Here is an 18,664-nt window from a genome sequence, read left to right as displayed (position 1 = left end):
TTATGGATCCACTCCACCATCAACCCTTTCATTCTTGTCGCTAAGATTTTTATAAAACAACTTAGTATCTGCATTTAAGAAAGAAATAGGTCTATAGCTAGAGCATAGCGTTGGGTCCTTCTCTTCCTTTAAGATGACTGTGATCGAGGCTAAGAGGGCTTCTTTACTCATATTGAACTGGGTACCTAGTCCATTCATATATCCTTTCAACCTTGGGACAAGTAAATATTTATACTGTTTGTAATAAGTAATAGTAAACCCATCTGGGCCAGGGCTTTTTCCTACTGTGGTGTCTTTTATTGCTCTTATCATCTCCTGTTCTGTAATTGGCGTCTCTAAATGTATTCGTTTTTCCTTTTCTATTTTTTTTCATTTTAGCCTTTTCCAGGTAAGTTTTAATCCTCTCGCCTCTGTCAAACTTGTTTTCTTGTTTATCATCCCCTCTTACAGCATAAAGGTCCTCGTAATAATTTTGAAATTCTCTTGCTATTTCAGTAGTTGAGTGCACTATTTCCCCATTTTATCAATAAAGTTCATTGCTTTTTTTTTTTTTTAAGGATCCTTGCTAAATTTTTCCCGATTTTGTTCCCCTCCACATATTTCTCTCTAGCCACCCTATTAAATTCCTGTCTGGTTTCCTGTTCCAATAAGTCCTTTAATTCCTCTTTTTTTTCCAGTAGGAGAGTCAAATCTTCCTTTATAATTTTTTTTATGCTTTTGCTCCATGTCATATATTTCTTTCATTAATCCAGTTTTTTTATTAGATCTTTCTTTTTTCCTCTGTACACCTTTTGAGATTAATATACCTTGCATATAGGCCTTTTGTGCTTCCCATATTATATTTTTAGGTGTCTCCTCAATGTCATTTTTTTGAAAATAGAATTCTAACTCATTCTCTATTTCCCTTCCCCATTTTTTATCCCTAATCAAATCTTCATTCATTTTCCATGTGGTCATTTTAGGTTGGTCTCTGCCCATCTTCATTTTCACTGTAATGGGGGAGTGATCTGACAGGGTCCTAATCCCAACTCTCGCCTCAAGTACTTTCTCAATCCAACGATGTTCTACAAGAAGATAATCAATTCTTGAATATGTCGCATGTACATTTGAGTAGTAGGTATAATCCTTTTCTTTTGGATGGAGTATTCTCCATATATCTGCTAATTGGTTCTGATATAACTTTCTTCTCACCTCCTTAATCAGGTGGTTTGAAAACCTATGGTTCTGCGATGTACTATCCATCTTTGGGTTGAGGCTTAAGTTGAGGTCCCCCGCCAAGATCACTCCTCCTTTTTTTTAAAATGTGTTAATTTCCCCAGGATCTTCCCCAGCAAAGCTACCTGTCCTTCATTTGGGCTATAAATATTTGCTAATGTGACCTCTTCCTCGTTTAACTTCCCTTTCAAAAAGAGGAATCTACCCTCTGGGTCTACCAGCCTGTCTTCCAGAACAAATCTCATGCCTCTGGCAAATCCTATTGCTAGAAAAAAATATTTTTGGCGCAAACCAAAAAAGGGAACTGCGCAAAGGAGTGATATTTGACAAATTAATCGTTAATAAGTGCCAAACCAACAAAATTTGTGAATAATACAATTGTGGGAATTTCTTCCACACTACAAGCTGCAATAAAAAACGTAAATACGTGATAACTGTAAACAAAAAGGGGTGGATATTGTGCTCAGCAATCAAAACTCACAATAAAGTGCTTATGTGCATAATCAAGCCGATATTGTAACCATATTTAGCAACAACTGCAATATTAGGTAGAATACACAAATCAGCTAGTATTTGAATAAATAGATAAATACATATAATAAATAAATAAATAAATAAAGTCCTTCTTTATTTGACCCCTTAATTATAGGGGGTCATAATCAGCATTGATCTCCAAAGGGGCTCCAGGCCGTCCTTAACGCTGTCTCCTCATCAGCAAGATATCAAGACCAATTGCTATGGGACACTCCGGGGTATTGGACGTCCGAATGCGGAAATAGAAAGGAGAATTTTTTAAACTCCTTTTACATGAAGAAGTGCGAGTGTTGGTGTCTCATCTGAAATCTCTCTGTGGACCCCGAAGTCAGGCTGGCTTCCTCCCAGAATTTTTTTTCTTTGTAGCAGTTCAAATGGCAATTGTTTCTTCCATTCCCAATTCAAAGCTCCCATGAGAAACAGACCACATAAGGGGGATGGAGGTGCACCAAACACAGGGTCAACCACCTGACCTGTTTTACAGAGAGACCCGGCTGCTTCAGAGGCTTATATGAGCAATTGGTCTTGATATCTTGCTGATGAGGAGACAGCGTTAAGGACGGCCTGGAGCCCCTTTGGAGATCAATGCTGATTATGACCCCCTATAATTAAGGGGTCATATTTCTCTGGTAAGAAGTATCTAATCAGAGCACTGGGTGGAGGTTTAGTGGTGAAGGCTTTTTCCATCAAGTCCAAGTCTACTTAATTGCTGAGACATCACTCTGCATTGAGCACTTTAAGGACTATTTATCTATTTATTCACTCACGATAATCACCTTAAGAAGGACTTTATTTATTTATTATATGTATTTATCTATTTACTCAAATACTAGCTGATTTGTGTTTTCTACCTAATATTGCAGTTGTTGCTAAATATGGTTACAATATCGGCTTGATTATGCACATAAGCACTTTATTGTGAGTTTTGATTGCTGAGCGCAATATCCACCCCTTTTTGTTTACCAAAATCCTATTGCTACCCCACTTGATTTTATCTTAAGAGTATCTGCATAGTACCATAAAGGATGGTTTCGGGAATATAGTCTGATGTTTGAGACATGCGTAATGTGGGTCTCTTGAAGAAAAACCACATCGGCATCCAGAAACTTCATTTCCCCCATGATTTTTTGTCTCTTCACTGGCGAGCTAAAACCTCGCACATTATAAGACATATAATTAACCGCTCCCATCACTTTATTTTACTTTTTTCCCTATTTTCCCTAGCTTTACTCCTAATATTTTCCCCCTTGGTACTTATAGGATTAATAGGGCTGATTCCAAAAATAGAAATTTATATTCAATATGGAAACTACTTATTCTTAGGTGTCCCCAAAGGACTGATCCCTGATTGGAAAATAAGAATCTATTTTTATTATAGCGACTGAGTACACTTATACTATTAATTTCCCCTAACCCACCCCACTCCACACCATCCCTCCTCCCCCTCCCTCCCCATCTCCCTCTCCCCTCCCCATGGGTACCTAGCTTTACCCCCACCCTTCGCTAGGATAGTCGATTTACTTCCTCTCCACTTTAATCGACATATCTCCGGGTTTGAACTCTGTCTTTGCTCGCCAACTCCTCCCTTCTTCCCTATATTGGGTTGTAGGTTTGTGCGTGCATCTTCCCTCGTGGAGCCGTCCAGACTGTAATATTTATATTTTAGCTTCCTTCCTCCTCCCCTCCCGACCCCCCCCCCCCCTCCACCCCCCCCCACCTGGTTTTTCCCATTTCCTGTCCTTAATTCCTCTTTTACTGCTTTCATATTGGACTCTTCTGGGATTATCCTTGCCGCTGATCTTTTTCCTCCATTTCCCCTTCTGGGGCTACCTGATCTGTCTACCCCGGTATTTTTATTACTGGGATTTTTAAAGTATTACAAAAAACTTGAATGTCCTCTGGAAATCTTAAGAAAGTAGTCTTCCCCCTCTCTCCAAACCCCTAGTCCGGCTGGGTAGCTCCAAAAATACTGTATATTATGCTTCTTTAAGGTTTCCACTATTGGTCTTTAAAATGCGTTTTCTATTAATTGTTTCCTTTGAAAGGTCCGGGAACACCTGTACCTCTACTCCTTCATATCTTAGTACAGGTCTATCTCTCATTTTTTCCCAGATCTGGGCTCGGGTTTCATATTTGTGGAACCTTACTATGACATCCCTTGTTTTCTCTCTTGGTATATTTGGTGGTTTTCGTATTCTATGGAGTCTTTCGATTTCCATTTTATCTGTAATTGCTTTTCCCAGAAGGGGATTAAACACACTTTCCAGCATTTCCTCTAGTTTTTCCTCTTTTTCTTTCTCCGGCAACCCTCTGATCCTCAAGTTCTTCCTTCTGTTTCTATTCTCCTGATCCTCCATTTTATATATCATATTCCTTTGTTCTAACTGTATTTTTTTCATCTGCTCCTTTAATTCTTTCATCTCTCTTCCCTGTTCGTCTGTTCTTTTTTCTGTTTCCTCCACTCTTGTCAGGATATGTCCCATTTCTCTATGGAAAGTCGCCATTTCAGTTTTGATTGATTTCTCTAGATTAGCAAACATTTCCATTATCTCTCTTTTTGTGGGTGGTTGGTCCTTAATCCTCATTTCCTCCTCTCTTCCCGATTCACTATCCCCCATTAGCTGTGAGCTTTCACACTATATTCCTCATTTACTTTAAGTTTTTGCTTTTTTGTTTTTTTATTTCCTTCAGTAGTTTGTTTTGGTTTTACCACCAATTGCTTTTCAGGTGTTGGATTTTGCCCTTTTCCATCTGGGGTTATATACAGTGGGTACGGAAAGTATTCAGACCCCCTTAAATTTTTCACTCTTTGTTATATTGCAGCCATTTGCTAAAATCATTTAGGTTCATTCTTCTTCCTCGTGAATGTACACATAGCACCCCATACTGACAGAAAAACACAGAATTGTTGACATTGTTGCAGATTTATTAAAAAAGAAAAACTGAAATATCACATGGTCCTAAGTATTCAGACCCTTTGCCGTGACTCTCATATATTTAACTCAGGTGCTTTCCATTTCTTCTGATCATCCTTGAGATGGTTCTACACCTTCATTTGAGTCCAGCTGTGTTTGATTATACTGATTGGACTTGATTAGGAAAGCCACACACCTATCTATATAAGACCTTCCAGATCACAATGCATGTCAGAGCAAATGAGAATCATGAGGTCAAAGGAACTGCCTGAAGAGCTCAGAGACAGAATTGTGGCAAGGCACAGATCTGGCCAAGGTTACAAAAAGATTTCTGCTGCACTTAAGGTTCCTAAGAGCACAGTGGCCTCCATAATCCTTAAATGGAAGACGTTTGGGACGACCAGAACCCTTCCTAGAGCTGGCCGTCCGGCCAAACTGAGCTATCGGGGGAGAAGAGCCTTGGTGAGAGAGGTAAAGAAGAACCCAAAGATCACTGTGGCTGAGCTCCAGAGATGCAGTCAGGAGATGGGAGAAAATTGTAGAAAGTCAACCATCACTGCAGCCCTCCATCAGTCGGGGCTTTATGGCAGAGTGGCCCGACGGAAGCCTCTCCTCAGTGTAAGACACATGAAAGCCCGCATGGAGTTTGCTAAAAAACACCTGAAGGACTCCAAGATGGTGAGAAATAAGATTCTCTGGTCTGATGAGACCAAAATAGAACTTTTTGGCCTTAATTCTAAGCGGTATGTGTGGAGAAAACCAGGCACTGCTCATCACCTGTCCAATACAGTCCCAACAGTGAAGCATGGTGGTGGCAGCATCATGCTGTGGGGGTGTTTTTCAGCTGCAGGGACAGGACGACTGGTTGCAATCGAGGGAAAGATGAATGCGGCCAAGTACAGGGATATCCTGGACAAAAACCTTCTCCAGAGTGCTCTGGACCTCAGACTGGGCTGAAGGTTTACCTTCCAACAAGACAATGACCCTAAGCACACAGCTAAAATAACGAAGGAGTGGCTTCACAACAACTCCGTGACTGTTCTTGAATGGCCCAGCCAGAGCCCTGACTTAAACCCAATTGAGCATCTCTGGAGAGACCTAAAAATGGCTGTCCACCAACGTTTACCATCCAACCTGACAGAACTGGAGAGGATCTGCAAGGAGGAATGGCAGAGGATCCCCAAATCCAGGTGTGAAAGACTTGTTGCATCTTTCCCAAAAAGACTCCTGGCTGTATTAGATCAAAAGGGGGCTTCTACTAAATACTGAGCAAAGGGTCTGAATACTTAGAACCATGTGATATTTCAGTTTTTCTTTTTTAATAAATCTGCAACAATGTCAACAATTCTGTGTTTTTCTGTCAGTATGGGGTGCTATGTGTACATTCATGAGGAAGAAGAATAAACCTAAATGATTTTAGCAAATGGCTGCAATATAACAAAGAGTGAAAAATTTAAGGGGGTCTGAATACTTTCCGTACCCACTGTACATTTTAATTGTCCCTGGACTAGCCGTTAACTTTGTTGTTTCCCCGCCCCTTCTTTTGTCTGTTTGTTCTTCATAGTTGTTTTTGTCCTTGGGGTTCTTTGGGAAACTCTTTATCCAACTCAAAACAGGGGAGGGTGAGCAGTGGAAAGTAAATGGGGGAAGGGGGGAGTCATACACATGTCCCCTTATGGGGCAAGGAGGATCAAAGGGACTTCCTTCAAACACTGTCCAGTATCTGTTCGGGGTTTGCTTAGAACTTATCTTGTTAATTCCTCAATGATATACAGTAATCCCCCGCTCCATCGCGGTTCAGTTTTTGCGGTCCCGGTAATTCACGTTTTTTTTTGTAATGTTATTTTACTATATAAATCATTAAAAATGAAATATTTTTGTGTTTTCCATAGCTCTTGCTCTGTCTCTTAGTATCTTTTATGTGTTTAAATGAGTTTCTATTGTTTTAAAAGTGTGTTTAAAGACCTTAAAATGCTTCTACACGTACAGTGACAGTAAAATAAACATGCCTACAATGCATTTTAATAGGGTTTTTCTATTTCGCGGATTTTCACTTTTCGCGGCTGGGTCCGGAACGTAACCCCCGCAATGGAGGGGGGTTTACTGTAGAGGTAATTCAGGATATTGTTTGTCTCATTAATATCTCAATTAAGGGGTTATTCCGGAGGGAGATCCCAGCCAATAACCCCCCTTAATGCAGGAGGATAGAGTCAGAGAGCTCCTTATCTATTTAATTCCATTAATTTTTCATACAGTTTTTCCAATTTTAATTTTAACTGGACCCCTTCTTCTCTCTGTACTATCTTCTCCGTAAATTTATCTGAGATCAGGCTATAAATATGGTATCTTCGCTGAGTATAGATCTTTACTGTGGGGCTGTGGTATAGTCTATCTTGTAGGTACAGAGTTTTTAGTGAAGCAGATTCATGAGGGTAATGCTAACAGTATGTAGCTTTTAAATGTGATGTAATAGGAGGGGGTCTTTTTTTCCCTCTCACCGCTCCGGCGGGGGCTGATCTGCTCGCCCCGTATCTTCCACTGGTATACTGGTTTAATATTAATTTACATTCCTGACTGCCGCCAGCACTGTTAGTGTATTGTAGACTGTCTGTCTGTTAATGGAGGTGTAGTGTGGACTATCCTCAGGGATGTGTCTGTTATTGTGTAACTTTCAAGTACAGTATGTTAGAGCGGGGGGGGGGGGGGGGCTTTCGCCCTCTCACCAATCCAGTATGGTCACCGATCCCTGTGTCCTCTTCCTCTGCACCTGCACCTCCGTTCTTTGCTTGCCGACTCTCTCAGCTCCCGCCAGGTGCCCAGCCAGGTGCGGTCCCCTCCGGGTGTCACGGGACTCCGGCCGCTCGGCGGTGTCTCACATTCCGACTGGTCTAGTGCCCGCCTCTCTCCCGCGGCCAGCAGCAGTTTTCGGCTCCAACGGATCAGCCTCGTAGTTCAGCCCCCCCACTGTCTTCCCGCAGCGAGACCAGCTGCATCAGCAGTGTCCGGTGCGTACCAGCGGACAAGGGCTCCTCAGATAAGTCTCATGGGGGGTTTTCGGATGGGTGAATGGGTGGGTTTAGCCGGTCGGTGCTGGTGGATGGCTGCGGGCTCCTCCTATCATTTTGCTGGACATAGCTTCACGGTGCCTCAGCTCGCACTCAGCGTTGGCACCATTGACAGGCTCCTCCCCCAACTCCATGAAGACTGTTTCTGATTGTTTGGTCAGAGACATTCACACCAGTGTCCTGCTGGAGGTCATTTTGTAGGGCTCTGGCAGTCCTCATCCTGGTCCTCCTTGCACAAAGGAGCAGATACCGGTCCTGCTGATGGGTTAAGGACCTTCTACGGCTGTGTCTCCCAGCACAGTCTCAGGAGCATGGAGGAGATTCCAGGAGACAGGCAGTTACTCTAGGAGAGCTGGGCAGGCAAACCTTCTGCCAATGGGAGGTATTGATGCGCCATCCTGGAGGAGTTGGACTGCCTGTGCAACCACTATAGGGTCCAGGTATGGCCTCATGCTACCAGTAGTGACACTGACCCCAGCCAAATGCAAAACTAGTGACAAACACTCAAATAGGTGAGTAGGGAAAATGTCAGTGGCCTCCACCTGTAAAACCATTCCTGTTTTGGAGGTCGTCTCATTGTTGCCCATCTAGTGCACCTGTTGGTAACAACCCCCTCTGCTACTTGACTGAGCAGATGAATATCCCAGCAGGAGTTTCCCTGACTTGATGCTATACTCTGATTATAAAGTGTTGAGCAGTGTATATTAGTGTGGAAAACTCTTGGTAATTTTTCTTGTCTTCTGACAGACGGACTCTGTGGTGGGAATAGAAGGACATCGGAGGAAGATGTGACTACAGAAGATAATGACATGGCATCTTCTTCAGAAGTAAATCCCGTTCCTCATAATATACATGACAGACCTCACCATTGGAGGAGATCATTGGAATCGCCTGATACTTCACATAGTCCTCTAATATCTGACAGTGCCGACGGGTGCGGGAAACCATCTCATCTCAGGGAATCTTCTTTATACCATACAGGAGAGAATTCATTGTCATGTTCAGAGTGTGGGAAATGTTTTAAAAAGAAAAGATACCTTCTTCAGCACCAGACAATTCACACAGGGGAGTGTCCCTATTCATGTTCAGAGTGCGGGAAATGTTTTAGTAAAAAACGAAGCCTTCTTCGGCACCAGAGAACTCATACAGGGGAGCAACCCTATTCATGTTCAGAGTGCGGGAAAAGTTTTAATAATAAAGGACACCTTCTTAGGCATCAGAGAATACACACAGGTGAGCGTCCCTATTCATGTTCAGAGTGCGGGAAAAGTTTTAATGATAAAGGAAACCTTCTTAGCCATCAGAGAATACACACAGCTGAGTGTCCCTATTCATGTTCAGAGTGCGGGAAAAGTTTGAAACACAAAAAAAGCCTTATTAGCCATCAGAGAATACACACAGGTGAGCATCCCTATTCATGTTCAGAGTGCGGGAAATGTTTCAATAATAAAGGACACCTTCTTAGGCATCAGAGAATACACACAGGTGTGCGTCCCTATTCATGTTCAGAGTGCGGGAAAAGTTTTAGTCACAAAGAAAACCTTCTTACGCACCAGATAATTCACACAGGTGAGCGTCCCTATTCATGTTCAGAGTGCGGGAAATGTTTTAAATACAAGAAAAACCTTATTAGCCATCAGAGAATACACACAGGTGAGCGTACCTATTCATGTTCAGAGTGCGGGAAATGTTTTAATAATAAAGGATGCCTTCTTAGCCATCGGAGAATACACACAGGTGAGTGTCCCTATTCATGTTCAGAGTGCGGGAAAAGTTTTAATAATAAAGGAAACCTTCTTACCCATCAGAGAATACACACAGGTGAGCGTCCCTATTCATGTTCAGTGTGCGGGAAATGTTTTAATCTTAAAGGTATCCTTCTTACCCATCAGAGAATACACACAGCTGAGTGTCCCTATTCATGTTCAGAGTGCGGGAAAAGTTTTAAACACAAAAAAAGCCTTATTAGCCATCAGAGAATACACACAGGTGAGCATCCCTATTCATGTTCAGAGTGCGGGAAAAGTTTTAATAATAAAGGACACCTTCTTAGGCATCAGAGAATACACACAGGTGAGCGTCCCTATTCATGTTCAGAGTGCGGGAAAAGTTTTAATGATAAAGGAAACCTTCTTAGTCATCAGAGAATACACACAGGTGAGCGTCCCTATTCATGTTCAGAGTGCGGGAAAAGTTTTAATGATAAAGGAAGCCTTCTTAGTCATCAGAGAATACATACAGCTGAGCGTCCCTATTCATGTTCAGAGTGCGGGAAATGTTTTAGTCACAAAAAAAGCCTTCTTCGCCATAAGAGAATACACACAGGTGAGAGTCCCTATTCATGTTTAGAGTGCGGGAAATGTTTTAATGAGAAAGGAAACCTTCTTCGCCATCAGAGAATTCACAGGGGTGAGCTTCCCTGTTAATGTTCAGAGTGCGGGAAATGTTTTAATAGTAAAAGAAACCTTCTTAGCCTTTAGAGAATACAAACAGTTGAGCGTCTCTATTCATGTTCAGAGTGCGGGAAATGTTTTAATAGTAAAAGAAACCTTCTTAGCCTTTAGAGAATACAAACAGTTGAGCGTCTCTATTCATGTTCAGAGTGCGGGAAATGTTTTTGCGCAAATGTTTACTTGTTAGACACCAGAAAGTTCATACAGACGAGCATCTCTAATCTTGTGCCGAGTGCGGGAAATGTTTAACTAAGAAAGAACACCTACTTACACACAGCTGAGCGCCCTTTTTAATGTTACAAGTGCAGGAAATGTTTTCCAAACAAAGGTTTATTTCTTAGAAACAAGAAAGTTCATACGGGCGAGCGTCCTATTTCATGTTCAGAGTGCGGGAAATGTTTCACTCATTATGTACGTTTCAAACGGCAAAGAATTCACATTTATATTAGAGGGTCCGTTTTCATGTTCAGAGTGCGGGAAAGTTTACAAATAAAGGAAATATAATGAAACATCAGAGTGCACCCCCTGCTGGTACTACGGGAAATGGACGCTGGATTGTAACGGGTGGAACTGTTTAGTCCATAAACAAATGTTAAACCACCACAGTCCACTCGAGGTTGGTTTACACCCGCATCGTCCTCTGACCCGCTGTGGGGTTGGCAGGCAGCTGGGAGCCCCTATGTTAACCCTGTAAAGCCCACGCCAGTACGCCAAAACCATATGCATCGGGGATGTTGCGGCACAACCCCATTCAGTTGAATACCATTGCCCAATGTGACAGGGGGGTGTGAGGTTTGCAGCAGCCGCAAATTGCAGTGCCATGTGTACCACCCCATCCGGCTGCCATTTAAGGTTAAGGGGGTGGTAAAATCATGACTCAACTGTCTACCTTTACCGATCCCTCCCCACATGAGGCAACAGGCAGAAAATCATGACAATACATGGGGCAACAAGTTGGCAATCATGACAATACACGTGATAATAAGTGGGCAATCATCAGAGAACATGGGGCAACAGATGGACAATCATGACAAATAATTCATGAGGCAATAGACAGGCAATACATGAGGCAACAAGTGGGCAATCATTACAATACATAGGGCAACAAGAGAGTAATCGTGACAATACATGGTCCATCGTGCAACTACATGGGGCAACAAGTCTACAATCATTACAACAGGAGGGCATTCATGAGAATACAAAGTGAGTAATCATCATACTACATGGGGCAACAAGCGAGCAATCATGACAATACATGGGACAACAGCTGGGCATTCATGACATTACATGGGGCAGCAGTTGGGCAATCATGACAATACATGGGGCAGCAATTGGGCAATCATCGCAATACATGGGGCAAGAGATGGACAATTATGGCAATACATGAGGCAACAGGTGGGTATTGATGATAATACATGGGACAACAAGTGGGCAATCACCACAATACATGGGGCAACAGATGGACATTCCTAAAAATACATAGCGTAACAAGTGGGCAATCATCAGAGAACATGGGGCAACAGATGGACAATCATGACAATAAATGAGGCAATAGATAGACAATACACAAGCCAACAAGTGGGCGACCATTACAATACATAGGGCAACAAGAGCAATCGTAACAATACATGGTTCATTGTTCAACTACATGGGGCAACAAATGGGCAATCATGGCAATACATGAGGCAACAGGTGGGCATTTATGATAATACATGGGGCAACAAGTCTACAATCATTACAATACATGAGACAACAGGAGGGCATTCATAAAAATACAAAGTGGGCAATCATAATACATGGGGCAACAGACAAACAATTATGACAATACATGGGGCAACAAGCGAGCAATCATGCCAATACATGGCCTATCATGCAACTGTTTGAGGACCTAACGGGAAATGCTTTATTCTTTTTGTGTTATACTTATAAATATGTATATAGATCTAACCTACTGGATGGAAAAAGATCACTGTAACATGCATTAACCCACAGCAGCCAATCAGGATTTATCTTTCACTGGTGAACCTTTTTTATTGGTTGCTTCATGTTGATCCTTTTTGATTTATTGAAGTAGCCGGCTTTTTATTGGTCCAACCAATGTATGATTATTAATACATTTGACACATTTGTTAATTCTATTATAAAAGATTTAAGCTTTATTTTATTCATATCATTACTGTGTGGTAATCGCTTATTATGATCTTGTCCAATAAAAACGCTTCGTACAATATTCTGTGCTGAGTCTTCTCATCTTTTCGTACATCACGGGACACAGAGCCATAAATCCTAACATATGGGATATATAGCCACCTACAGGTGAAGGACACTGGCCACCAATCAGAAAGGATGTCTCCCCCCATATAATCCCTCCCACAACAGAAGTACCTCCCAGTTTTTTTGCCAGTGTCTAAAGGTGATGGTCACAGTGGAGAGTCTCTCCACATTTGTCTTCAAAGAAGATTATTCTACATCCCCCGATCAAAGATCTCTGAATCTAAGGGGTTAGCTATCGGATCCATCCTAAACAGTCAATGGACTAAAAAGATGGTACCCGAGCCTCGGGGAGAGAGAGATACGAGATTTTACCTGTAATGTTGTCCTTTTTAGGCGCTGGACCCTGGGATCCGGACCCTTGGAATACCAAAAACCAAAGGCGCTCCATGCAGGGTGCTCTAAAGGACCAAGGCCGTGGCCCCTCTTACATAGGGGACCCAGTCCTTGAAGGGCACCAAGACCAAGTTCACCGTGACTGGTGAAGATTGGATTCCTGTTTTCAAACAGAATCCTGCGGCAGGACTGGCGAGTCCAATTTATAATATTTACACAATACAGCAAAAATAAATATTTTATGCACTCTTCCCTTTAAAAGATAACAGAGAGCGAGTGCCATGTGGGTCTCTGCATGAGACTGTGGATGGTAAGCTGCAAAATATGTCTTGTTAAAGCTCTGGCCTTTCCTCGGGGATTAAATGTGCCAATTCTATCAATGTGTGATTATATGAGATTGTGCAGTTGTGGGATTGATGCAAAGTTTGTTTAACCACCTCTGGACCGCGCCTTCTTCTGACACTTGTTTTTTTTTTTGCTAGAAAATAACTTACTAACCCCCAAACATTTTATATATATATATATATATATTTTTTTAGCAGAGATCCTAGTGAATAAAATGGAGATCGTTGCAATATTTTTTATCACACCGTATTTGCACAGCAGTTTAACAAACGCAATTTTTTTGGAAAAAAAATCACTTTTTTGACTTAAAAAATAAGAAAACAGTAAAATCAGCCCAATTTTTTTGTACAATGTGAAATATAATGTTAAGCCGACTAAATAGATACTCAACCTGTCACGCTTCAAAATGGTGCACGCTCGCGGAAGGGTAACAAACTTTGGTACTTAAAAATCCCCATAGGCGACATTTTAAAAATTTCCACAGGTTACAAGTTTAGAGTTACAGAGGAGGTCTGGGCTCAAATTATTATTATTATTTTTTTTCACAATAAAGTGCTTTATTGAGCAAATTCAAAAAAGATATACAAACAAGGCTCTAAATAGAGGATAGAAATAGGATAACATATCCAAACAGTCTTGTAACATCAAGTGTGTGAACAAATAACAATACAACTGAACTGTGAGATTGACCGTGTCCAATCTACTGAAATATACATAGTGCTTTGTACCTATTTGAAGATACTTTCATATTGAAGCTTCATCAAAGATATGTTGAATAGTAGATTTCGCGTAGAGGTGGATAGGAATCCAGATAGTTTTAATGTGTTATCTGATAGGAACATTGGAGAGAGACTTTAAACCTCCAACTCCAGAATGAAGAAGTTGAGTTGGGGTTCAAAGTTATAGGAAGAAATAAGGGGGAAGAATAAGAGGGGTGAGGACAGGAAGATGAAGGTGTGAAGGTGAGAGGGGAATTTGAGGTGGGGGGGGGGGGGGTGACCCGATGTGGACATCCAGTTAGTGAAAGAAATATCCAGTTTTAAGCACGGTTCGAATCGAGAGTATAGCAATGTTTAAAACGAAAACTCTCATTTCCATTTTACCCATTGTATTTTAAAGGGTTATATTCTTGTAATACTGAGAAAATCTGCCAGATGGACCAAAGTTTCCGGAACCCATCGTTCCTTTCCATTTTCATGGCGATTGCCTTTTCCATCTCATAGATCTCGTCCATCTTGCCTATCCATTCTCTGATAAGTGGTGTGTGGGTAGAGTTCCAGTGTAACGGGATCAGGCTCTTTGCTGTATTGAGTAGGTGTCGTACCAGAGAGGATTTGTATCTTCGATATGATAAAGTATTTATGGGTAAGTGAAATGTGGTAGCAACAAAATCTAAATCTGCATCTGTTATATGTTTTATCCAGTATGTAATTTCTTCCCAAAATGGCTGTATTTGGGGACAGGACCACCAGATGTCTGACAGCGAGGGGTACCAGTGTTTAAGTTTTACAGGGGTCCTGTACCATTGTGTTCTGATTTTGAACGCTGATTCCTGGAGTTGTGTGCTGAGAGAGGAACGATGCGAGAAGATGCACGACTTCCTCCATTGTGCATTTGTGAAGGTTTTGCCCAAGTCTTTTTCCCAAAGTAATTTAAATGGATCAGTAAAGTTTGATGAGGTTTCGTTAAGCCATTTATAGGCCTGCGAAGTCACTTTTCTCATTGAAGTCTGAAGGAGACAGCATTTTTCAAAGCTTGTGAGGTCTCTATGGAATCGTGACTTGTCCTTATTGTTTTGGAGGAAGTCGTGCATCTGTACATAATTCCAGTATGACAGAGGGCTATTAACTGAACATTTTCTCTTCATCGCTGCAATTTGCAATATTTTGGAGTTGTAAAAACAGTTACTAGCCAGGACCCTTTTCAGTTCCCCTTTCTGTGTATTGACAAATGAATTGTTGTCCAAACCCGGTGGGAACTTCCGGGTTGTTGTATAGAGAAGTGAAGGGGCCAGGGCATGTAGATAATTTGTGTTTGTGTTGTAGTTTTTGGAATATTGCAAGGGTGGTATTTATCAGAGGGTGCTTATTGATTTCTAGTGGATGTGAGGATGGATTGGACCAGAGCATGTAGTGAGTGTCATATCTAGTCCAGCCACGTTCAATATTAACCCAGGCTTTGGTTGAACTATGGCAGTGCCAATCAATTATCCTGGTTAGATGAGGAGCAAAATAATATTTCTGAAAGTCCGGGATACTCATGCCACCGTCAGCCTTACTAAGTTGCAAGTATTTGAAGTTGATTCTAGGGTGTTTGTTTGCCCATATGAAATATCTCTGCAGAGTGGTAAGCTTTCGGAAAAAGGAAGCAGGTATATGAAAAGGAAGCGCATGGAAGAGATAGAGCAGTCTGGGCAAAACAGCCATTTTTCTAATTATTGCTCTCGCTCTAAATCGCGGCGATACCTCACATGCGTGGTTTGAACACCGTTTACATGTGTGGGAGCGACTTGCATATGTGTTCGCTTCTGCGCACGAGCTAACGGGGACGGGGCGCTTTAATTTTTTTTTTCCTATTTATTTTATGTTTTATTTTTACACTGTCCTTTTAAAAAAAAATTTTGATTACTTTTATTCCTATTACAAGGAATGTATACATCCCTTGTAATATAAATAAGCAGGACAGGTCCTCTTTAATGTGAGATCTGGGGTCAAAAAGACCTCACATCTACACTAAAAAAGAAAAAAAAAAAACTTTTTTCATGATGAAAAAAATGGACTCTTTAAATCCATTGCTATAAGGCAAAGAAGGACATCGCTCCGGTCCTCCAAGGCCATAGAGTGGAGTGGGGGCCATATTGCCCTCACTCGACTTCCTGCCTGAGAGGACAGCGGACCGGATCGTCTTCCCCGCTACATTGTTCTGCAGGCGGTGGTGTAATCCTCTTTATGGTCACATGGCGGTATTTTTTGGTGTCCCCCCTCCCCTCAGATGCATTGCTTTGGGACGTCCCATATGTTATGATTTATGGCACTGTATCCCGTGATGTATGAAAAGAATAATTGATTTTTTAATACAGACTTCTCTGTAAAATCCATTTCTTGAAGCACATTACGGGACACAGATGTCCCTCCCCTCTTCTATGGGGCCTTTATTGCTTGCTACAAAACTGGGAGGTACTTCCAGTGTGGGAGGGGTTATATAGGGGGACATCCTTTCTGATTGGTTGCCAGTGTCCTTCGCCTGTAGTTGGCTATATAACCCATATGTTATGATTTATGGCTCTGTGTCTTGTGATGTTCTTCAAGAAATGGATTTTACGGGTAAGTCTGTATTAATAAATCAATTTTTTTTTTATAATGATTAGATGATCGGTGATTGGAATGTGATCAGTTCATAGAGAGTCATCCATTGGGGTTTTATTAGTGAGATGGAGAGTGGAGAAGGCACCACATTGACAGCCATTGGAGGCCCTTTCTAAAGCCCTAAACTTTTTGGCAACCTGTCTATGACATTAGTCTTCCAAACTCTATCTCACTGAGCTAAGGCCAGAAGAGTCCCAGGAGTTCTTCTCTGTCCACAGTTCCCAAACCAAAAGGAGACCGTTCTGCGCAGAATCACATACCTGTATGTCATCTGCATTTCCAGGTGTGGGGGCCAAAACAGTTCCAGGAGTCCTACTCTGATCACAGTTCCCAAACCAAAAGGGGACATCCACCACATCTTCTATCTTAAGGCCCTAAATGTCCTCAGCCGGGCCCAGGATTTCCGCATGCAATTCACCAGGTCATAGCCTCTCTCTTTATCAGGGAGGCTTTTTTTTTGACTGCCCCACATACATGTACTGTGGCAGGGTGGCCTTTCTGAGCAATATAACGTACCTGTTTGTCATCGGCATTCCCAGGTCTGGGGCCAGAAGAGTTCCAGGAGTTCTTCTCTGTCCACAGTTCCCAAACCAAAAGAAGACATCTACCACATCTTCAATCTTAAGGCCCTAAATGTCCACAGCTGGGCCCAGGTGTTCCGCATGCAATCCACCAGGTCATAGCCTCTCTCTTTATCACAGAGACTTTTTTTTGACCGCCCTAAGTACATGTACTGCGGCAGGGCGGCTGTTCTGCGCAGAATCAGGTACCTGTACGTCATCTGCCTTTCCGGGTCTGTTAGTAGGGAAGATGGAGATCCTGTGTTTCTGCTTATATAGAAAGGAGATACTGGCGCACAGAGATTATATATAGTCCAGCCAGCAATAAATATCTAAAAATACCAATGATCAGGGTAGAGGGTAATCCAGAAAATGTCACTGGTCTTTGGTTATGGGGGTATAATAAGGGAATGCATGGGACCACCTGCGGCTGCTGTCTTCAGAGTTGTGACCGGCTCTGTAAAGACCAAGAGGAAAGGCCTGTAGAAGGAGCCAAATACTCTGAGCGCGTAGCTTTGCTTCTCTTCTCGTCTGGTACCTCCTATCCTTCTGGTGACGGCACTGGTTAGCGTGGCTTCTTGGGGCTCCTCCAGGCTCCCGAGCCAGCCATCTCTCTGCCCAGCAGCCGGAACAGAGGACAGCAGTCCTGCAGGGTGGTTCTAGGAGGATCCACAGACTTTGACACCAGTTGAGCACTTGTATATTTTACCTCAAGTGAGTGATTTTAATCCTTCTCTATTAAAACGCTTTAAACAGGATACTACACCTAGCTGGTGCTTCCTGTAGGGTTGCCACCTATCTAGGATAAAATCATCCATAGGTGTCCCTTATAAAAAAACCTTTCCAGGTTTACAGCCTATTAGTAAATGTGATTTCTGCTGGTAGAATTCTTCTCTCACACTCAGCGGAGATACCCGCCTGACAGGGGAGTGAAGGGCTCACTTAGTTATAGCTATTAGCAGCCGCTCGCTCGCCCACCCGGTGTGTTAGTTCATTCATACACATAGTCATAGTAATGACATCACCGGGAGGCGGGACTTTTCAAACCTGCGCTGCGTCTGCGGCGGCCATCATTAATTTTGGCATCTTTAACCCATTTTCGGCCGAAATGGAATAGGCCCATTTTCGGCCGAAAAATTTGGTTGCTGAAATTTCGGTGCACCACTACCTCACATGGATGGCCATACCTCACATGGATGGCGATACCTCCCATGGATGGCCATACCTCACATGGATGGCGATACCTCCCATGGATGGCCATATCTCACATGGATGGCGATACCTCACATGGATGGTGCAATAACTGTTTATGTATGTGTGCCAGACCTACGTATGCGTTTACATTTCACAGGACGGGGGTGCCCTTAAATTTTCATTTATTTTATTAAAATGTATTTTCTGTATGCTTTTTACATTTTTTTCTTTATTTAACTTTTTTGCTACCACAAGGAATGAAAGAACATCCCTTGTGATAGCTTTGGCAGGGACAGGTACTCTTTATGGAGAAATCCAGGGTCTATCTGATCCCTCCTTTGCCTCCAAGGTAGCTGATCCAACAGAGCCCTGAAAATTGAATTGATGGAATCCTCGCCATGAGTCTGCATT

General features: G+C 42.2%; 3 protein-coding genes across 3 annotated transcripts in view; 2 read left to right on the top strand and 1 right to left on the bottom strand.

The window, feature by feature from the left end:
* The window catches only part of LOC309549119 (uncharacterized protein), a 2,919,967-nt gene that overhangs the window by 521,485 nt on the left and 2,379,818 nt on the right, over positions 1–18,664 (top strand). The gene's annotated exons all lie outside the window — the stretch shown is intronic.
* Positions 1–18,664, bottom strand: part of LOC309549117 (uncharacterized protein) — a 4,285,597-nt gene that overhangs the window by 1,997,776 nt on the left and 2,269,157 nt on the right.
* LOC309548678 (uncharacterized protein) lies at positions 134–14,011 on the top strand (the record flags this gene model as incomplete). The annotated part of the gene is made up of 4 exons (XM_082248640.1): positions 134–221; positions 379–388; positions 8,655–10,054; positions 13,971–14,011. 4 exons carry the CDS (start codon positions 134–136, stop codon positions 14,009–14,011), a joined length of 1,539 nt encoding a protein of 512 aa, XP_082104766.1.

Source organism: Pelophylax lessonae, assembly GCF_965119305.1.
Source record: "Pelophylax lessonae genome assembly, chromosome: 3".
NCBI lineage: Eukaryota > Metazoa > Chordata > Amphibia > Anura > Ranidae > Pelophylax > Pelophylax lessonae.
The sequence above is the reverse complement of the archived record's forward strand: the minus strand, read 5'-3'. Positions and strand labels throughout refer to the sequence as shown.